This window comes from Rhamphochromis sp. 'chilingali' (assembly GCF_963969265.1).
Source record: "Rhamphochromis sp. 'chilingali' genome assembly, chromosome: 20".
In the NCBI taxonomy this organism is placed as follows: domain Eukaryota; kingdom Metazoa; phylum Chordata; class Actinopteri; order Cichliformes; family Cichlidae; genus Rhamphochromis; species Rhamphochromis sp. 'chilingali'.
Genome location: NC_137947.1, coordinates 10,152,335 through 10,175,440, shown reverse-complemented (window position 1 = coordinate 10,175,440; position 23,106 = coordinate 10,152,335). Strand labels below are relative to the sequence as shown.

The 23,106-nt window shown below is 36.3% G+C and overlaps 2 protein-coding genes across 2 annotated transcripts in view; both read left to right on the top strand.

The window, feature by feature from the left end:
• LOC308388773 (uncharacterized protein) overlaps positions 1-6,334 on the top strand; it is a 28,529-nt gene extending 22,195 nt beyond the window's left edge. The window contains exons 25-40 of the mRNA XM_080869667.1: positions 162-293; positions 414-559; positions 654-884; positions 982-1,114; positions 1,307-1,374; positions 1,463-1,544; positions 1,822-1,883; positions 1,980-2,070; positions 3,084-3,142; positions 3,264-3,383; positions 3,527-3,655; positions 3,758-3,962; positions 4,429-4,572; positions 5,069-5,170; positions 5,360-5,422; positions 5,945-6,334. Of these exons, the coding sequence (XP_080725793.1) occupies positions 162-293; positions 414-559; positions 654-884; positions 982-1,114; positions 1,307-1,374; positions 1,463-1,544; positions 1,822-1,883; positions 1,980-2,070; positions 3,084-3,142; positions 3,264-3,383; positions 3,527-3,655; positions 3,758-3,962; positions 4,429-4,572; positions 5,069-5,170; positions 5,360-5,422; positions 5,945-6,079 (1,902 nt within the window). The 3' untranslated portion in view covers positions 6,080-6,334. The remainder of the gene's footprint in view (positions 1-161; positions 294-413; positions 560-653; positions 885-981; positions 1,115-1,306; positions 1,375-1,462; positions 1,545-1,821; positions 1,884-1,979; positions 2,071-3,083; positions 3,143-3,263; positions 3,384-3,526; positions 3,656-3,757; positions 3,963-4,428; positions 4,573-5,068; positions 5,171-5,359; positions 5,423-5,944) is intronic.
• A 433-nt stretch (positions 6,335-6,767) lies between these two features.
• On the top strand, positions 6,768-16,903 carry LOC308388819 (interferon-induced, double-stranded RNA-activated protein kinase-like). The gene is made up of 15 exons (XM_080869760.1): positions 6,768-7,085; positions 7,652-7,781; positions 7,866-8,005; positions 8,089-8,212; positions 8,316-8,389; positions 8,472-8,621; positions 8,731-8,854; positions 9,073-9,131; positions 13,907-14,026; positions 14,120-14,254; positions 14,360-14,564; positions 14,882-15,010; positions 15,326-15,427; positions 15,631-15,693; positions 15,919-16,903. The coding sequence occupies exons 1-15, from the start codon at positions 6,976-6,978 to the stop codon at positions 16,054-16,056; spliced, it is 1,803 nt and encodes a 600-aa protein (XP_080725886.1). The 5' UTR covers positions 6,768-6,975; the 3' UTR covers positions 16,057-16,903.
• The last annotated feature ends 6,203 nt before the right edge of the window (positions 16,904-23,106 follow it).

Here is a 23,106-nt window from a genome sequence, read left to right as displayed (position 1 = left end):
AGTGACCAATTAGAGCATCTAAGGTTATATTTCAGGAATAACTAACATGGCTGGAATAACGTGCTTCCCATTTTGGTATCTTTTGCATTACATTACAGTAGTTGATACGTCAACTAACTGGTATGTATTTTTATGTAGTTAAAAACTTTATTACTTGCCAGTATAATCAAAGCTTTGATCATTTGTCATCAGATTTACCACCTCTAAACAGCCTGAAGGAAGTGAGCCAAACAGACCACAACAGGAAATACTCTGCAGTAATGGATAAAGAGCAACAAGCTCCAGTTGATTCTGTAAGATCATGATGCAGTCTTTGCTGAACTAAAGTATACTAGGTTGCTTATTATGTTCAAAATGAAATTGTAGTTTACAGCTGCAAGTCTAACTGCTTTTTATTGATGTCTTTGTTTTAGATGGAAACAGAAGATGAAAATCCAACTGCTCCACTTATTCAAGCAAATATTTCTGACTATATAAGCTGGATATATGAATATGGTCAGAAGAATACGATCATCATAAAGCCTAAGGAGTCAATAAATATACACAAAAGTGGTTTTCCGTAAGCCTCCATACATCGTAGAAAATATTTTTTTAAATATATTTTTGTTTTTAAAAATATAAAAATTAATGCATAATGTTGTATGATGTTACAGAAGATGCTGTAGCTTTGTGGTTGATGGGAAGGAGTACCCAACTGCCTATGGGAAAAATAAAAAGGAAGCTAAGGAGGAAGCAGCCAAGCTAGTATATCAGAGCTTGGGTGTAACATATAAAGATCACAAACCGACAAATTTCGTTGGACTTGTTCACAACTACTGTAAGAAGACAGGGCGAATCATTGATATTATTGAAGTGAGAAGATGTGGCCCACAACATAACCTTGAGTGAGTATAAGTGAATCTTTGGAGGGTGAATAGAAGCTGCAATAACACTTAGTTGGGTAATAAAGTCTAAAGTAACATATCTTTCCTGGTTACATAGGTTTTTCTACAAATGTGTGATCAACAAGAAGGATTACCCTCAGGCTGTAGGTGACACTGTCAAGGAAGCCAAACAAAAGGCAGCTCAGTTGGCCTGGTCTGCTCTTCAGGAACAGTCTGACTGGGACAGCAAGGTATTTAAATGCTTTCAGCATGTTATTGTCACTTAGGTAAGAAAAAAAATTCATATTCATTACAAAACATGTGCAATGTTCTGCTAAAATGTCACTTTAGCAGAACATTGCACAGTTTCATAAAGCTTGCACTCAGCACTTTTCTAAGTTTGATAACTAATGTTGAATGTCACATATTGTGCTTATTTTAAGGTATCCTACAGGTCAACCATGTCTGAAGACAGTGTTTCAACAATGCTGCCATCCCCAGCATCCACAGTGTAAGCAAGTATTAACATTAATGGTAGAGTATGTGGTAAAGTTTAACATGTATAAAACTACACAAATGGCTCTCTTTTTAATTTTAAGGGAGGCCTTGTCAGAAGTCACAACAAGGAGTGAAAGTGAATCAGTATCAATCACTGACCTATCGAACTTGTTGGAGACTAAGGTCAGGTTTTTTTTTATGTTGCTTTTAAAATTATAAAAGAATTCATAGAACTTGAAGTTGACTTTTTTAGACTAAAACATATCGGTGTATCTGTGGTGTCCCTCTTCTGGAATTTAAACCCATAATCTGACAGTAACGCTAAACAGGAGAAAAATGTTATAAAAGCATAAAATACTAGGATTGCTTTTTCTTCTCATTGGTGAGGTGAGTGCTTCCAAAGGCTAACATATTTACAAATCAAAACAATTTCATTGGAAAATTGTTTTTGTTTTTATAGATGTCCCTCATGTCAACTTCGTCTGTAGACACTCCACCAACCAGGCTGTCAACACCTTCACTGTAAGAAACTCTAATACTAGTAGTAATACAACTACTAAGTCAGACAGTTGTGTATTAGGAAAGCAGCACTCATGTACTCTTGTTGTATTCTCCAAGGGAGTCTCTCGAAGCGTCTTCAAAAAGCATGCCAACAAGTACGAGTGACTCCGTTATCTTCACTGATTCATCACACCCTTCCATGGAAAAGGTCTGTTGCTTTAAACACAGAATTTGTTGAAAGAAAGAAATCCCCACTTTATAATCTGTATACTATGCACTGTATATTATATGGCATATGGTGAATATGGGGTGGATGGTGGAGGGCTTGACTATGGGATAAATGGTCAACTGCTGGTCTTTAGATCATGAACAGTTGTAGTTAGAGGTTTGTTTGCATTCTTATGAATAAGTTGGACTTATTTCTAGTGGCTGCTGGGCACTTTCACGTCTCTCACCAGTTCTATTCATAACTTTCATAGAAAGATGTTCTAGGCACAGTTAAGAGTCATAGCATGTCAGCCTTCGTGGCATTATGGGAAGCTGTTTTTGTGTCAGAATTTTTTGCAAATTTGTTTAGTGTTTAGTTCTAGTTCAGTCACTTTATTTCAGTCAATTAGTGTGCAATCATATTTTATTCAATGTAAAGTCATTACATTTGTACTAAAAATCATAAATGTGTATGGCAATCTATAAATGTCATTAATAAATAAGCAAATCTGTGTTCAGATCTCTAAACCTACTGGTATTTGTAAATGGATTGTAAAATAGGAATTGAATTTGGCTTCAATAGCTTAAAATATGGACATCAGTTGTGACTCAAGCGCTTTGGCTGTTTACACAGAATATTTGCTACCCCTGGGTAGCAGATGGCTGGTAGAGAAGCTGTTAATGCGATATATTAATGCGACAGTAATGCAACATCTGAAAGTCAGTCTCTGCAAGCCCAAGTTCAGGGTTAACAAAGAAGTTAGAAGAAAATCCAAATGTATTTCCAAAGCGCCACAAACATTTACAGCTCTGCCACATCACAGTGTAGTTAAACAGAAAAAGACGGGTAACACAGCATGTATTTTCCTTTTTTCTTTTCTTTGATATGTTTAGCTAAGCCCAAACCGCCAATAAAAGTAATTGTATTTATTAATTAATATGTTCAGACATCAGACATTTTTTTATACTAATGATAATAATAACCATGTTATGTCCTTCTGTGTTTTTTTTCAGGACGCTAACAAAAACAAAAATACAGACAACAGACCAAGTGACACATCTGGCCAATCACAGTATGAAAAAAAATTTCATGACGTTTATACTTGTGTGGTCAGATTTTTGCATCCTCTTTTTTTCCAATAATTTACTTATTTTTTCACATCTTCATCTAATGAATGTTGTTTATCTCACTAGGTTTACTTTAGACTTTGATTGCATTGAATGTCTTGCTAAAGGAGGCTATGGTCATGTTTTCAAAGCAAGAGATAAACTGGTGAAGAAGTATTATGCTGTAAAGATTGTTCGCCACAAAGAGTAAGTCATATGCACAGTGTATATTTTCAAAGTACAAATGTTTTGCATAAGCAACATTCTAATAACAGAAACCGTGAGTATGTATGTATGTATGTATGTATGTCTTGCTTACTGAAGCATTTCTGTGTTTTCCTTCTGATCAGAAAAGCTCTAAGAGAGGTTGGGGCATTATCAGACCTCAACCACTCTAACATTGTTAGATACTACAAGTGTTGGCTGGAGGATTCAGAATACCAGTGGGACAATACAACTGACAGTTACAGTACTTCCCAGTAAGTTTTGTTCAGTTATTTAGTATTGTGCAGTTTTGCATTTCTATGCTTAAAATGAAGACTTGATGCTAATTAGATTTTTAATCTTCCTTTTTTTTTTAGGTCTAGTAGTAATTCATCACAAAAGTACCTCTATATTATGATGGAGTTATGTGACGACAAAACACTTAAAGACTGGATAACTGAGAAGAATGAGAAAACTCTTGAAGAGTCTATAAGAAGAGCAGAAAGTCTTCCCGTTATGCAGCAAATAGTCAGTGGAGTCGAGTGCATTCACTCCCACAGACTCATCCACAGGGACCTCAAGGTGAGACTCAAGATTACAGGATCACAAGCTTATGTTGCTGAGCTAGCTCACATTTAAGTTTAAGTTTTTCCATTTCCATATTCTTTAGTATCCTTTTTGTGTGTTTAATGGAGATGCACACTGCTGCTATTAAAGTATTGGTGTGCTTCTTCTACTTCACAGTAAACCCAGTAGACAGGAAATGACTGAGTATTAGGGCCACATTAAGAAAATCATTATTAGTGTTGATTTAGGGATTAAAGTCAACATTACAAGGTGGTGATAAGTATAAGAAGGTTGAAGAGATGGCGCAGCATCAAGGAGAAATACTAGAAGCAGCCAGTGCTATGCCGCAGCCTCTTAGTAGATGCACATATGGTGTAAATTTGAAAGATTTCTCGTAGAATCACCTGAGCTTATTCACTCATTTCTGACTACACGAGGCACTAAATGCTCAATGTTTAAATTTTGCTTTTCCAATCGTCAGCCTACCAACATCATGTTTGGAAAAGATGGAAAAGTGAAGATTGGAGATTTTGGTCTAGTTGCTACTGAGACTGATGATAATGATGAAAATCAGAGTGAGAGAACAGAGAAAACAGGAACCAAGTCATATATGGCTCCCGAACAGGTGAGGTCTCTGTAAACAAATAACCTTTGATTTCTTTTCTGTGTTTTTTTTATTGTTGACAGTATTCAATGATAGCTATGTGCTCAACATTTTCTGAATCTATTCAAGTTTCATTACTTTCTGCAAATGTTCTTAAAAATGACAGAATCTCCTGTTCTTTGTGTTTTTTTTAAAGATGTTTACAAATTGAAAAGTTTTTTTCTTTCCATTATCACCACCTCATTCATTCGCTGTAAAACTCTTATTTCATTCCAGATAAAACCATCTCTTATGATACATGCTAAGATATCTTTTTTTAAGTGATTGCAGCCAGATGGGGTTTTTTTCTGGTTTCTACTTTTAATTTTAGACTTATATACCATGGTCTTAAAATTTAACTACAACTTGAAAAAAGTGAAATCCACATAGATTAGCTTACCACAACCATATCTTATAATTTAAACACTCACACTGAGTTAAGGGGTGTGTAACACATTATGTTTTTGTTTTATGACAGAGGACCAAAACAAGATATGGCTCCAAAGTGGACATATTTGCTCTGGGACTGATATATTTTGAACTCCTTTGGAAAATCTCTTCTGGGCATGAAAGAGGGAAGGTGAGTTGGTATAACAATTTAATAGTTTACATTTTAAAATGTTTACTGGTAGCTTCCTATCAGTGTTAATGTGTGAAGAATATAATGTATAGAATTGCATACTTAAGTTTTGCTTTTGTTTTTCTTGTGATGATTTTCTGTCAAGTCAAATAACATGTTTTTGTATCCTTTTATCATTATGTATACTAGATTTTTACAGGTGTCAGAAAGCAAATTCTCCCTGAAGAATTTACACTGAAGTTTCCAGAAGAGGTATAATTCTTATTTTTTTCACTTTCACATTTATAAACCACTTTAAAACAACATAACAGCTGACCAAAGTGCTGTACAAAAAAAAAAAAAGATAAAATAGGAAAACAAGAATAAAAGAATAAATCGGCGAGCCTGCCTGACCTCCAGAGGCAGCTCATTCCACATTTTAGGTTCCAAAACTGAAAAGGCTTTGTCTCGAGATTTAGAAAATGTCTTCGGGACAGTCAAAAGCACCTGTTTAGCTGATCTAAGAGCATGTGATGGCATGTAAGGGTGAAGCAGCTCAGACAAATAAAAAGGGGGAAAGACCATTAAGAGACTTAAAGACAAATCAAGGAATTTTAAAATGGATTTAAAACTTAACAGGAAGCCAATGAGGGACTCTAAAACTGGAGCCATGTGTTCTTGTTTGCTTGTACCAGTTAAAAATCGTGCAGCACGAATTGGCTAATTATTTGTACTGATAATATATATTCATGTTGATACAGAAAGTAGCTGATTTTTTTTTAATGTGTTTTGCAGAACCAGATAATCATGTCAATGCTGTGTCCGAGCCCAGAAAACCGACCTGAAGCAAGTACACTGAAGGCAGACCTGGAACAGTGGGCTCAAACATTAAATGCACAAAGAATGCACCTAGAAAATGTAACTGATTGATCAGCACTTACTAAGTGACATAAATACATCTTTTGTTGTGTTTTTTTTTTCATGTCATGTCTTTTTTCATGTTTCAATGTCTTTGATGTACTGTTTTTTATGGCTATAGCAGTTATGTTCAGTCACTTTTTACAGAAAGTAGGAATCATGTTCTGTGGAAATGTGATTAACATATTTAAACTGATGAATTATTACAGCCTTTGCTTTGTAATAAATAGACTGATGTGGAAAATAAAATAACGACCAACCAGGGTGTAATGGTCATTTGTCTGCTGTACAGTTTTTGTACATGTTTTACTGCATAATTTAGTGAGTGGGTCTTGACAGGTACTGATAATTTGCTTACACTTTACATTAAACATAAGTGCGTATGGGATTTTTTTTATTACCACATGCAAAATGTGCACTCAGTTTGGGAAAAATCCCATTTTATGCAACAAGTTCTTGTCAACATTACAAGCTGGAAGACTATTTTCTTTGCAGTGCACTTTTGTTCCTTTTTATTGCTTCCCACAAACTAAAATTAGATATACCTTTCAGCATTACCAACACGGCCCACGAAGACTTATTGAAGAAAGAAACGAGCTTGGAGAGGGTCCTTTAAAAAAATGCAGAGGCTTTCTCTGCACACCGCAGGACAGCTGAATGTGCTGTGCATTTCCGTACACAGAACGTCGCTAATGTGCGACAAGTTGGAGTTGGTTTCGACTGCTCTGTTACCACGTAGGGGAGGACGAAGAAACCGAAACTTACTGATGCCTAAAGTCAGCTGAATCGAAACAAACAATGGACATACTTGACCGCAGTCGGAGAAGGAAGATGGAAGTGGGGACGCGAGCAGTACTGTGAGCTTTGTGTGCTCTCACCGGGATTTTATTACATTTGCCGAGTCATTAATGATGGCAACTAAAAACTACGTAGCTGAACTAAACGAGTATGCGCAGAGAAATCGCTTGAAGCTGAAGTATGAGTACCTTGGCTCTGACGGCCCAGACCATAATAAAGTGTGAGTACATTTGTAGTACCTGAGAGCTTTGAGCATTATAATATATCGACGATAATAGAAGTATTGGGTGAGATGAGTGTTTGATAGCACGGTAAGTCAAAGCTAATCAGTACAGTTTAAGAAGAGGACTAATGTATCTTATCGGAAAAATGCACAAGTAATGATGGTGACATCAAATACAGACTGGTGTAGTCGTAAGCCTTTATTACCTTGCAGTTATATTTTAAATTAATTTTAATCTGTCTTTCAATTACAGGAAATAATAGCTGTTAGGCCCAAAGGCTCTATAATGGCGCTATGCTTTGCCAAATCTTTATTTCTAACTAGTTGAATAGTCATGTTATTATAAAGAGCCCAGCAAAGCACTGGAAACCCGTTTTAAAACGGCACCTGCTTGTCTGTTGCTGTATATATAGGATGTCTTACTATATATATATTGCATATACACGCAATTTACATCTCAAGTTTCATCATAAAGAAATATTGCCTCCCAGAGGTTAAAAGTGGAAGGAGAAAATTCAAGTTATTTCTTGCAACCTAACCCTAACAGGTCATTTCCTCTACAGATTTAGCCAGAAGGCGATCATAGATGGTAAAGACTACCCCAAAGGTGTGGGGAAGACCAAAAAAGATGCAAAGCTTAAAGCAGCTGAAAATGCTCTGAGGTGCCTGCTGGATGGTAAATGTCAGGACTTGGTAAGTTTATTTAACTTTAGCATGTTGGAGAAAAATAAGTGGTGCATGTGCCCATGGTGTTTGTTTGTTTTTTAACCTTAACAGACAGAAAATGCAGCAGAAGCTTCTACACCAGCTGAGACAGATATCAACTTCATATGCTGGCTCAATGAATATGGCCAGAGAAACAGGTTGACTATAAAGCCTATGGAGACAACAAGGCCTGGACCAAATAATGCTATCCCGTAAGCCTCCTGACTGTTTCTCAATTATAGCTATTCTGTGCTCATGTAAAATAGATTAAATAAATGTTATTTTATGGCATTAGGTGGTGTAGCTTCATGGTTGGTGATAAGGAGTACCCAGCAGTCTCTGGGAAAACGGCAAGAGAAGCTAAGGAGGAAGCAGCCAAGCTCGTATACGACATAATAAATGGCAACAAAACTACAGATGTAAGTTATAGTTCAGTCCATGCCATTCTAGCTTGATCATAATCCTAAAACATAAACATTTTAATATAACCACATTAAAATTGTACTTTTTATATTTTTCAAGACTGCAGATGAGAATCACAGCGATGGATCAGGTCAACAAAGTGAGGACTTGAGTGAGAATGTTTTTGATCTGTGGTGAGTAATTAATAATGGTGATGTATTGTTTAATCGTGGCATCTGCATCATAGTAAAGTTTCTTACTGCTTGTTGTTTACAGTACTACAACAAAAAACCTGACCGTGAACTCTAAAGACCCCAGCTTAGTGGAGACAAATTACATAGGACTTATCAATGACTACTGTCAGCGAGAAAACTGCTCCTATACATTTGTTGATGAGAAAATATGTGGCACACCTGATAAACGTCAGTGAGTATGCCTGACGTACTGGACTCTGAATACACACTGCAGACACTGGATGCTCATGACTGATGTTCAGTAAACTGTTAATGTACTGTTCAACTTCTTTGCATCTCAGATTTTTCTACAAATTACGGATTAACAACAAGCAATATCCTGTGGGGAAGGGGAAGAGTATCAAAGAAGCCAAACAAAGTGCAGCGCGACAGGCCTGGTTTGTTCTTCAGGAGCAGTCAAGCAAGGTGCTTATATTTTTATCTTTACTTTGTCTCATCAGATATAGTTGATTAAAGGTTCCAACAGACAATCTGTTCTTTACAAGTAATTAAAAGGACCAGCTTGGAGGGATAAACTTACTGATATTACTAGATGTGGTTGTATGCCCTAGTTCTTAAAGAGTATACAGCTGATCAGAGCAAATTTTATCCTTTTAATCGATGTATGCTTTTTATTCTTTAAGGAGGATGCCAAAGACAAGAACGTGGGAAATGGCCAGAATGAGATGCCAACTGTATCACGGTATTTTAAATAAGGAAAAAGAAATAGTACTAAGAAACTGCTATTCTGATTTAACTCATGTTTTTGTTGTATTATGTCCTGAGAGAAAGGTTTAAATCCATCCATCCATCGGCTTCCGCATATCCTTTTCAGGGTCGCGGGGGGCGCTGGAGCCTATCCCAGCTGTAATAGGGCAAGAGGCAGGGTACACCCTGGACAGGTCGCCAGTCTGTCGCAGGGCCAACACACAGGGACAGACAACCATTCGCACTCACATTCATTCGCACATTCACACCTAGTGACAATTTGGATTATCCAATTAACCTATCCCCACAAGCTGGTTTAGACTATGGTCTTAAATCTCCCTCGCTGCTCCATGATAGACAGAATCAAGCATTCTGAGCATTCTATATACTGTAAATCAAATCCCCATAATCAAGTACAAACATAAAGGTGAAAACAACAAGTCTATTTCTTGCCTCAAAAGATTAATAGGACTTTCAGATACTTACTCAGTCTGTACAGTTCTTGCTGTAGTGATATTATAACCCAGATTGTTTATATATAAAATTAATAACAGTAGCACTTTAACCTTCCATCAGTTCTTTTGTTACATTAAGGGAGGTAGCAAGTGATTTATTCTATCCTTACACACTGATAGTTGCAAGATAAATAACTTTGAAACCATTCAGTTTTTTCTAACAACACTGCACTGACAAGTCTTTACTTTAAAATTTCATAATAAATGGTGTCAAATACCTCATTTAGATCAATAAAAATAGCTTCACAATGTTGCCTGGTATGTACCAAAAAAGAAAAGTTTCAAATTATCTGGACCTCTTGATTTCCTAGAACCTAAAACTTTGAGGGTTTTGTGGACATCAGATGCTCGTTAAAGGAACCAAACATGTCAGCCTTGCCAGAAATGTGATTTTAGTCTTTGTCTATATGTGGGTGAGGTCTAGACCAGTCCTTCAAATTTTAAAAGGGTTATTGATATTATTTTAAATCTCCATTAGACAATGATCTGCTTTGGCTTTTATTTTGTTTTTCAAGTTAACAGATCATGCAGGGAAATTAATTAAATTCAAGTCAGTGCCGTTTAAAAAAATCCAGTTGATTTTTTTTCAATGCTTTTGTTTTAAAACCACCAAAACAAAGGAAAAGAAGAAAATGAAAGTCTAATCTTAACTTGAATCCATAACAAAGGCCATTCGAGATAACCACTCATTCAAACCAGTTTGTAACTTGTTTTATTCATACAAAACTTTATGAATCTACAAAGAAAGATACATTTGAAGAAAAGGGAAAAAACATACCAGCAAATAGCTAGTGGCGTTGCTCTCAGTAAGAATCAATATTATGTATATAATTAGTACCTCATCAAAAGAACAAATAGAAGAAGAAAAACAGAGCTCAGCTGATACCTGTAAATCTTAGCCTAATCACAGATGTTATCAGTATCTGCAGTTTTTCAAAAAACAAATTGGCCAATGAGAGTATCAGTTGGGCTCCAACATATTTGTTGTGAACATCTGCTTAGAAAAACTCTTGCGAGGTTATCAGTACCTCTCCCTGCCTTTTGTCCATTTTAATTTGCAATTCATTGACTGGGGTTCATTTGCAACTCACAGCAAACTTATAATTAAATACACTTTACATAGTGATAAAAAACAAACAAACTAATAAATCATTCCTATGACTGACTATTTATTTTAAGAACTCTTAAACCTAGCTGAAAGGTAAATATAAGGAATAGATTACCATCACAAAGACTGATCAGGAATCAGAATCAGTAATCAGAAGGGTTTTATTGCCAAATGTTGAGCAGGTTTACAACATTAGGAAATTGCTGCGGTTGTCATGGCTCGGCTGTGTGGCAGGCAGGATGAGGACCCAATCGCAAAACTCACAGACTCAGGGGATGAACTCAAAAAGCAGCTTTATTGCTGACAAAAAGATAATAGGAGATACAAAACTAAACTGGGAAAAACTAACATAAAGCTCACCAGGAAACACAGGGGGACTCACACACAGCATGAGGGAGAACGCGACACAGAACTGAGGGAGACGCAGACATAAATACACAGAGGATTAACGAGGGAAGTGGGAGCACACGGGGAACACAGGTGACACTGATAATCATAACAAGACACGGCAGGAGTGAACGCAACACTAACGGGAGACGGGCAAAGTAAAACAGGAAGTACAGAGGTTCAAACAGGAGGAGAGAGAGCACGGGGAGAACGCAGACATAACGGGCTGGGGAAAACATAGAATAAAACACAAGGAGGGGAGACGAGGGCTCACAGATACATAGAGGGGCACACAGGGAATAAAAGTCACAAGGGGAAAACACACAAGGAACAAAATACAAAAATACATGAAAACTAAGAATACTGGGCCAACATGGCCCAGGACCATGACAGCGGTGCTTCAGTGCAAACATACTGTCATAAATGCTTAAATAGACATGAAAATAAAAATAAGAATTAAAAGAATTAAAAGCACATGACAGTGCAGTGTCATGTGTTTGTGGTGGGAACAGTCATACGGTTATTGTTCATGTGTCCAACAGCAGAGGGGAAGAAACTGTTCTTATGGCGAGAGGTTCTGGTGCGAATGGACCGGAGCCTCCTGCCTGAGGGCAGCAGGTCAAACAGACTGTGTCCAGGGTGAGAAGGGTCAGCTGAGATCCGAGCTGCACGCCCCAGTGTCCTGGAGGTGTACAGGTCCTGCAGAGATGGGAGTCTGCAGCCAATCACCTTCTCAGCAGAGCGCACAACACGCTGCAGTCTCTGTTTGTCCCTGATAGTGGCTCCAGCGTACCACACGGATGATACAGAGCAACCTAAAGCTGGCTGGCTAAAAGTGCTTTGCTCTCAGAATGACTTGTAGTAGTGAGTAGTTGAAAGGTTGATGTGCACTGGATCACAGTTTAAGGCATATATTTCTATTTGTGATGAGGACTAAGGACAAAGCACTTCTTTTCCACAGTAAAACTGTCTCATGAAAAAGAAAAGGAAAAGACAGAGTTTTTCTAACCCCATCTTTGCACTAAATCATTCACTGAAAAGCTTTTATAATGCTATGATCATAATATAACTTGGATTAAAATAATTCAATTGATGAAAGATTTTAAAGATTTTTCTGGACACTTTCAACAATTTTAAAGAGATTTAGAGAGTTGCAGTCAGTTCCAGTTGAAGTCCCTCATGAGAAATATTTCCTGAAGACTGAATTTAGATTAGCACTTCATTAAAGAGGTTAGCACACCGTTGACAGCTGAGGGTGTTTTATACTAATCAACAACTAATGTAGATTTTTTTAAACTATCAAAACCTGAAATTGCTTACTCAGAGAGAGGCAAAATTTACATAGAATTTGTGTTTGACAAATATCGCAATCTCTATTGATAACACTATTGGTAATGCATTGGTTTAACAAGGTTTCAGGTTAAACATTAACATTAGCATCAGTAGAATGTGTCCACACATGAAGCAAACTTATTTGGAACATAAGCTATGTACATTCAAGTGAGGCCTTATCTAGATTTAAAATCCAGAGGAGTGTTAAACCTTTCACTAAAATTGGGGCCAGTATTTGGTTTAACATTCCCAGAAATAACAAGTAACAGAGCAGTTGAGCACCTCTGCTTAAAAGATTTTCTAGGACATTATTTTTTATTATTTAAATCTATGATAAAATCATGGCATCTGTGTGAAAGAAAAGTAAAATTCTCCTGAAGGACCATGACACAAATCATACGGGTCAAGTCCACAGAGGAGAATAGTATGGGGATAGGTAATAGAATAGACCTTTATTATCCCACGGATGATAAATTTGGGTGTTACACAGCTTTTATAGCAGGGGGAAATATAAAATATAAAAGGAAGACACAAAGTGGTCCTATATACATAATCAACTGAAGATCGTATATAATGTACAGAAATATATATAGAAAAAATTGTACGGAGATATGTATAAAATGTGCAATGAACAAACAAACTGATGAGTAAGATAATCAAAAGGATGTTAAACTGTGTTATAGAGTCTGACAGCTACTGGTAAGAATGACCTGCGGTAGCACTCATTCCTACACTGTGGGTGTAAAAGTCTACTGCTGAATGACTCAATGGTCTGAGTCCCATTAGCTGTACATGATCCATTTCATACGGTATTACAATTTAAGAGCACTGAAAAGGAGTCTCAGCCTTTGTGATGGCGTTAACTACAGATCCACAAAAGTAGCAAACGCAGGTCGGAAAGGAGCAATATCATTTATGTATTCTTTCGTGTTGGGTTTTGGGCCCGTCAGGCATTTTGCCAGTCCAATTCCAGAAGGTGAGGAGGCATCATGGCCAAAAAGTCACTGTTGCACAGACCCCTGTGGTCATTTATGCAAGTCTACCTTTTTTGTATGAGAAAGGAGGATTTATCCTTCCTTTAGAAGGAAACATCCGAATTGGAAACAGTTGTTTCTTATGGAGCTACAGCTTGACATAGCTTGAGGTCAACTTGGAGAACTTTTTAGCTTCAGCAGCAATCTAATGACCACAGTCTAATTATCAGTTCAATGCAGGATTTTTAATTATTAGTCAAGGGTAAGTGTCAAGTAACCGTGCCGTGTAGAAAAACCTGCCAAAATCACTGGTAGTTTTCAGAAACATCGAAATCAGTCAGCACACACACAGACATGCTGCCATCTAGGATTTTGATTTCTGAAGTTTATAAGAGCTTTCTGTATTTGATCATTACGTTACATTGTTGCATAAATGTGTTGTTGCTGTCCACAGGTTTACTTTAGAATTTGAACCCTTGGAGCATCTTGGTAAGGGGGCCTTTGGTTCTGTTTACAAAGTAAGACATAAACAGTTGAAGATAGAATATGCTGTGAAGGTCGGCTGCTATAAAGAGTTAAGTATGCCACAGTAGGATTCCAGCATTCAGTGTTATATGTACAGTACTTGTGCACTTTCTGTACTGACACTTTTCTTATTGTGTTTCAGAAAATCTCTTCGAGAGGTGAGAACATTATCAGACCTCTTCCACCGTAACATTGTTAGATATTACACGTTCTGGATGCAGGATACTGGATACGAGTGGGACCTTAGAGACAGTTATGACAGTTACGCCTCTTCACAGTGAGTCCTGTGGACCTACTTTTATATATTAACTTTTTGTTAAAAGGTTAAAGTTAAATATTTACATCACTTTTTCCTTTTCTTTTTTTTTTTTTACATTTTTAGCACTGCAGATAACCCCGAGACAAAGTTCCTGTATATTCAGATGGAGTTATGTGCCAAAAACACACTGAGAGACTGGATTGATGAGAAGAATAAAGAGAGTGAACAAGACTCCAAGCGAAGAGAAGAAAGTCTGAGAATTGCTCAAGAAATAGTTTGTGGAGTCGAGTATATTCACTCCAAGAACCACATCCACAGAGACCTTAAGGTGAGACAATGCAGCGAATTTCAAGACAAAATAAAATTGTTCTGCTGAAATTAGAAGGTACTTCAAGTGTGTGACCCCTTAATGTGTCCTCTGGTTTACTATGACAAGGGTCTTTAGGCGCCCTGAGACATATAACAGACTTTTGTTGACTATTTTTAAATCTGCTTTTAGGGCATTCATGAAACTATCAAACAATAGATTGTGCAACATCATTGCTAATTTTTTGGTCCCTAGAAATGATCAAATAAATAAACATAAATATACCTCTTTGATAATTTTGCTCAAACATACCTCATGTTCTTCTTTTGAATGCAAAGCCTGCAAACATCATGTTTGGAGTGGAAGGAGAAGTGAAGATTGGGGACTTTGGTCTGGTCACCAGTGATGATGATGATGAAGAGAGAACAGTGTGCAAAGGAACTCCATCTTACATGGCTCCTGAACAAGTGAGATGGTCTATACTGACAATAATGTTTACTTCTTGTGTTTCATTGGTTAACAAATAGGATTTTATAATTGGCCTAAGTACTACATGTGAGCCTTTCACACTTAAAGCTCAGTCTCACCTCTCTTTAGTGGTGAAAGCTGTAAAATCATCAGCTTTTCTTCCCGCAGAATTTTATTTGACCCTCAAATTTAAGCAATTAAACTGAAAGATGAAAAGATTTTTTTAATTCAAGCATAACTGTAACATTTAGCACAGTGATTGAGAAAAATATGACATCAGATACATTTGTCCTTTGTCTGTTTGTCTATCACAGAAGACTGAGAGGAAGTACGACAGAAAAGTGGACATGTTTGCTTTGGGGCTGATATTCTTTGAACTCCTTTGGAAACTTTCTACTTACTCTGAAAGAGCAAAGGTGAGATTCACTGCAGTCATGTTAACCATTGTGCATATGCATGGAGTTATTATATACCAATAACTAGGTACCTGTAGGTTGTTTCTTCTGGCACAGCTTTTTTGTGTGTTTTAAATATTTTCATTCTTCAAACAAGTGTAATTGGAACAATTATTGTATAAACTAACGTCCTCTTTCTTCTTTAATCACTTCATTAACACCAGATTTGGCCTGGCGTCAGAAGGCAGAGGTTCCCTGAAGAGTTTTCAGTGACTTTTACCAAAGAGGTAAATTACCATATTCATACTATGCTTACATTTCGACAGGATGGTCATCAGCAGAGTAGTGATAAAACTTACATTAAGTGGTTTACTCAGTTATAAAAGGTCCTCTTTGATTGCTGAGTTGTCTGGACACAACATATGCATTTTTTAAATATATTTATTATTTATCAGAGGTTTCACTGCACAAGACATTACACATACACCGTGTTTTTTCTTGTTTTTAAACAGAAGCAAATTATTAACTCATTGCTGTCTGAGAAACCAGAAGACCGACCTGATGCCAGCGCCGTGAAGGCAGAGCTTGAAGAGTGGACTCAGATATTCAACTCACATAAAGCATCTCGCCAGGAAAATCAAACTGTCTGATAGTTACAAGAGAAAAGTTTCAAAAGTCACAGAAGCCTTTACAAATCTGTCTTGTTGCATCTGCTTAATGAAATGATTTGATGTACTGTGTAATATTATGTTGGGTAACTGTTAACGTGCAAAGTTAATATATGGAAGAGGTCACATCATGAATCCCGGCTATTTCAGGGAAGTTTGTATTGGATTTGGAAATGAAATGTGAAATCACGATTTTAAAATCTAACTATTCAAATCAGTTTCCCGGTGTAGGTCGTCACTTTGTAACTGTTGTTAACCTGCTGCTGTCCTGAGGAGGAGGAACTGTGATGCTACGTGTACTTCTGATGGATTCATGTTGAATGTCAGAGATAAAAAAGCACACTCCATGTGGCTCAATTTTAGAAACTTTCCTAAATGTTTTCACTCATTTTTAACCCATGAAATACAGTTTAACATTTTTTTTCTTCCATTTTTTTCTTTTGTTCATTTTAATCTGATTGATTGCAATATCAGTCAGCTACGTGTGACTTGGAACAGCAGGAGAAAGGTCATTAATTCTGTACTAGAGGGTTGAAATAATGAAAAGGTGTATAAGAAACTGAACTAGTAAATGTCTCTCATTTAACTCTGATTGTTCTTGCAGAAGCACTTGGTATATAATAATTACCAAAGATTTTCATTTTTGGTATTTAAATAATGAGCAGAGTGGCAGCAAGAATCAACACAATCAACTCACCATTGCAGTGTTATTTTAATTCAGTCACACTGGAGGGTTTCCGACTATGAAGAGCTTGTTTAAGGTTGTACCACAGCATCTCAATCTGATTAAAGTCTGGACTTTGACTGGGACATAACAAAACTTTCCTGTTGTTATTTTATAAGCATTCAGAGGTGGATTTACTGGTGTGTTTTGGATGTGCTTGAGTTTTGAGGCACAAACTAATGGGGGACATTCTCCTTCAGGATTTACTGACAGAGAGCAGAATTCATGGTTCCATCAATAACAGTAAGTCGTCCTGGAGCAGCAGAGCAGCCCCAGACCATCACATGACCACCCAGGGATGGCTCTAAAGAAGGAAATCAAGTGGGGGTGGCAAAAGTAAAGCCATTTTTTAAACACATGTGCAAGTGGTTGCATATGGTTAAAATGATTCAAATGCAGTAAGTATACACGTTTTTCATATAAATATTGTCTATAACCTAATTATTTTCTGTAGCCCACATAATTAAACATTTTAGTTACATAAAACATGCGAATTTTGATTTTATGTACTGTAGCCTGTATAATAAATAAGTATGTAGCCCAATAAGTATCCAATCCAGAAAGCTACACAACATGGGTGGTTCATTTATAAACACGAGTCTAACTTAAGTTTCACACTTTTTTTGTTAGCAAAAATCTAATTGTTACATGCTTAAATTTACACAAAATGTCAGGAATCTGCACTGGCATGAACAAAAATGTAAACCTAATTTTTCATGATTTGTTCACCCTCTGAGGTCCAAAACATAAATGGCCATTTTGGACTCCTTTTGATTTTACATTTGTATTACACCTTCAAATTGCTTTATTTATTTATTTTTTCCTCACCTTGCTTTGTGTTATTCTTTTCAGCACAACCTCACAAGTCTGAATTTTTCTTTTTGCTATGTCAGCTTAAATCAGTCATGTAATTTGGAGGTACAGCACACAGAGGGTTAATAAAACCTTGATTCTATTTCTGGAGTTTAACAACAAACATTTTTCCACCAACACAAAAGGGGTGTTTTTGTTTTGTTTTTTAATTTTTTGGTCATAAGCAGGGAGTGCTTGCTACCGCTGTCCTTAGTAAACGTGACGAAAGTATTCAGAAAAAAACACCATGTATATATATTTTATCATGACTCAATTTAAAAACTGGTATATGTCACCTTGTTGCTTTGTCATCTTGAATTGGTCATGTGATTGGCTTACCACGACTACTTTATTCTTCCTCAGTCAAACAGCAGTCAACAGAGGTGGAGGATAGCGGATATATTGTACAACAGATGTTAAAGATCGAATTGACAGGCAGGAGGAAAACAGGAAGACCATAGAGAAGATTCATGGATGTAGTGAGAGGCGACATGCAGAGGGTTGGTGTGATAGAAGAAGATGTTTCTGACAGGGGTATGATGGAGTCAGCTGATCTACTGTAGTCACCCCTAAAGGGCAGCCAAAAGAAAAAAAACATTTATGCAATCGAGATTCAGTTTTTCACACAACTAGATATATTGCTTCCCAAAGGCTGAAACTTGCAGAAGAACACCTTTGGGACATTATGTTTCAGTTGATCTGTTACCGCCAGGTTGCGCCTCAAACTGTCCAGGAGCTCAGAGATCTGGTGACCTAGTCCACCTGTGAAAGCAGAACCCAGAGGACACCAGCCGTTGTATCATTACGAGCATGATGTTGTTCTTGCATAAAAGCATGTGGGGGCCATACAAACTACTGAGTTCCATTTTGAGTCGCTGCAGTGAAACTTCGTGAGTTCACTGGCGTGCTGCATTGTTTGTTTTTTTCACTTTAATTTTCTGCATATCTATGAATTCAGCTCTCTGTAGGTTGATAATTATTTTTTCATCAAATGATGTGGCATCCTCTCGTTCTTAACACCTTGCCCAGCCCACATCAGTATAAATATGCAGCATGTTTTTTTCCTTTGAGACCTGATGTGTTTTCAAATTGTTCCTATACTTTATTTGAGCAGTATATAACAAAAACTCATGTCTTTACCTTCATTCCATTTCTAGAGTGTAAGAAGAAACCACCTGTGTGAAATCTGAAATGCCCATGGTGTTATTCAAAATGTGCTCTGGCCAGTGTTGGGGAAGTTATTTTGAAAAAGTAATTACTTATAGTTACTAGTTACTTCTTCAAAAAAGTAACTGAGTTAGTAACTGAATTGCAAGATTCTAAAATTAATTAATTACTGGGAAAAATAAGTATTGCGTTACTTTAAAAAATGTTAAACCCTCTTTGGTCCAGGATATAATTGGCCATTTTTAACTACTTTTGATTTTCCCTCCACATTTTACCTTTAAAAACTATTTACTTTGCCTTGTTTGGTATCATCCTTTCAGCACAAACTAACATGTCTGAGTTTACAGTTATGTTTTCATTTTGACATACTGTAGTAACACAATAGATCTAAAATCAGACAAAAACATAAAATCAGAGTAGAAAAAGTTATATTTTTTACTGTAACAACCACAAACATGTTTAATGAATCATATTTCATAACTTTAAATGCAAATATAAACAGTTTTAAAATCTTATACACAAAGTTTGCAAAAAACAAAGTTATTTGCACCCATTTTATCTTTTACCTTGTTTTTATAACCATTTCAAGCTATTTGCATAACAATCAGGTGTCCTGCATTAAATAAGATGCCACACAAATTATTTGTGCCACTCCAAAAATTTCTGTTCACTATAAAGAGAACATCACAGCCTGATACCTGCAGGTCTGACAGCAGCAGGTGTATCACTCCTGATCTCTACCTGGAGACAGCAGTCGCCTCATTGTTCTCACACACAGTACAAAACTATACAAAAGACAACACATTAACTACACACTCCAAACACGCTAAACGTAACAAATCTCTCACATCTCAAAACTCACACTCTCTCTTTTTTCTGCTTTCTTTCTCTCTCTCACTCCTAAAATTTCCCCCTCTTCCTAAACAACCAAATGTCATGTTGCCATATCATTTGTCATAGGTGGACATTGTACATTTTTCCACCAACACAAAAGGGCTGTTTTGGGGTTTTGTTTGTTTTTTAATTTTTTGCTCATAAGCAGGGAGTGCTTGCTAGCGCTGTCCTTAGACAGTAAAAGTATTCAGAAAAAAAACACACGTATATATTGTTTATCATGACTCTGGTTTTACGTGGCCTATCAACACTATTTAAAAACTGGTATATATCACCTTGTCGCTTTGTCATCTTGAAGTGGTCATGTGATTGGCTTACTGTGGAGATTAGAAAATTATTTTACTGTTACTATTCATAACCATTATCATTACAATGTAGGAGGGCCAGGAGAGGAAGATGTCAACTCCACGGAGCATCAAGTGGTTACCTTTCTACGGTCCAAAGGTGTGGAAGTGGATTATAACAACATTGAGGCTTGCCACCCTCTACCCCGAAAAAATGACAGTAACAAACCAGCCATCATTGTGAGATTTGCAAACAGAAAACAGAAAACAGCACTGTTAAAACAAGGAAGGAAACTGAAAGGATCCGATGTCTTCGTGAACGAACATCTGATAAAAAGAAATGCGGACATTGCCAGGAAAGCACGTTACTTGAAGAAACAGGGAAAAATTCAAAATACATGGACCACCAACTGCAAAGTATTCATTAAACTCAATGGAACACCGGAACAAGCCAAAGTGTTGGTCATCAGAAATATGGAAGAGCTGGACAAATACTGAGGTCAACTTACTCTGGAGGTATGAATACACATGTGACGTGACACACAACACAACACATGGCACAGTCCAAAAGAACTTCATCTGCATCCGGCAACAATATCAACATGACTCATTGGAATTCTCTTTATGATAATCTGGAACTGAGAACATTTCGATACACAGACCATAATGTTCTAGACTTAGAAAAGGATATAGACCCGGAAAATAATTTCTTCTACAACATCAGCTGTAACTGCTGCTACTTCACTGATGAACAGTTTAAGCACACCATCAACACGGAAAATAAATTATCAATAATCCATTTTAATAGCAGAAGTCTGTATGCCAACTTCAACAATATAAAGGAATATCTAAATGAGTTGACAAATCCATTTGGAATTATTGCCATTTCTGAAACATGGATCAATGCGGAGAAAGGAATGGACTTTGGACTGGAGGGATATGAAGTGAATTTTGTAAATAGAAGGAACAAGAGTGGAGGGGGAGTAGCTGTGTATGTGGATAAAAACCTAAACTACAAGGTGGTAGAAAGTATGACAACTGTAATTGATAATTTACTAGAATGTATAACAATTGAAATTTATAAGGAAAAAGAAAAAAATGTAATAATTAGCTGTATATATAGAACACCTGGCTCTAGTATTCAAGTATTTAATGACTTCATAGAGGAAATATTCTCTAAAACAAATCAAAAAGTTATGTTTATCTGTGGTGATTTTAATATTGACCTGTTGAATCCAAAAAAGCATAAAATGACCGACGAATTCCTAAACACTATGTACAGTTTGAGTTTACATCCTAAAATAACCAGGCCTAGCAGAATTACACCACATTGTGCCACCTTACTTGACAATATTTTCACTAACAATATGGAAAACAACATTGTGAGCGGAATATTAATTAATGACATCAGTGATCACCTACCAGTTTTTGCAGTTTATGACACTAATTATAAGAAAAATCAGCATGAAGAACAACTGAGATACAGACGTGTAAGGACAGAAGAAACTATGACTGCATTTAAGAACGATCTATTAAATCAGGACTGGGACAATGTGTACAAAGAAGCTGATATTGATATTGCATATGGCATATTTTTAAGAATATTCATGGAGTTGTACGATAAAAACTGTCCAACAATAAAATACAACAGAAAGCACAAATATTCAGATAGACCATGGCTCACTAAGGGTTTACAAAATGCATGTAAAAAGAAAAATACACTCTATAGGGAATACCTAAAACAAAGAACAAAAGAAGCTGAAAATAAATATAAAAAATACAAAAATAAGTTGACCAATATTATACGTGTATGTAGAAAGGAGTATTATAGTAAAATATTGAACAACAATAAACATAATATGAAAGGAATATGGGATGTTTTAAACGGTATCATTAAAAATAATTCTGGACAACAAAGTTATCCACAATACTTTATCGATAATGGCAATATTATGGAAAACACTGCTGATAAGGTCAACAGCTTTAATCATTATTTTGTAAATATTGGACCAAAACTGGCAGAACAAATTCCTGAGTCACTGCCATCAGTAGAATGTAGTGAAAACCTGATTGATAGGAACCCTAACTCAATGTTCCTCACATCAGTGGAGGAAAAAGAAATAATTGACATTGTACACATGTGTAAATATAAAACATCCACTGATTGTAATGATATTGACATGAAAATCGTCAAGAAGGTCATTGAAGGAATTGTAGGACCTCTAACATATATTTGCAACTTATCATTTCAGACGGGAAAAGTGCCAAACAAAATGAAAATAGCTAAAGTTGTGCCGCTGTATAAAACCGGGGATAGACACCACTTCACAAATTACAGGCCTGTTTCTTTACTACCACAATTCTCCAAAATCCTAGAAAACCTGTTTAATAAACGATTAGACAAATTCTTAGATAAATATAAATTACTCTCTGACAGTCAATATGGATTCAGATCAAAAAGATCAACATCTCTGGCATTAATCGAATCAATTGAGGAGATTACGAATGCTATAGATCAGAAACAGTATGCAGCTGGAGTATTTCTGGATCTCAAGAAAGCATTCGACACAATCAATCATGACATATTAATTAATAAACTGGAACGGTATGGGATTAGGGGGGTTGTACTGCAATGGGTGAAAAATTATTTAAGTGACCGGAAACAATTTGTGAAGCTGGGTGTCCATTCCTCATCATGCTTGGACATTGCTTGTGGTGTTCCACAAGGCTCTGTACTGGGTCCAAAATTATTTATTATTTATATAAATGATATTTGTAAGGCATCTGATATATTAAAATTAGTATTATTTGCAGATGACACAAATATTTTTTGTTCTGGGGGGAATCTAAAGGAGCTGCTGGATACAATTACTTCAGAAATGTGCAAAATTAAAAAATGGTTTAACAGGAACAAACTATCGCTAAATCTAAGTAAAACTAAAATGATCTTATTTGGGAATTCCCTTAGAAATGCACAAGTGCAGATTCATGTAGATGGTGTGGAAATTGAAAGAGTACTTGAACATAAGTTTCTTGGTGTGATTATAGATGATAAATTAAACTGGAAGTCTCATATAAATCATATACATAACAAAATTTCAAGAAGTGTCT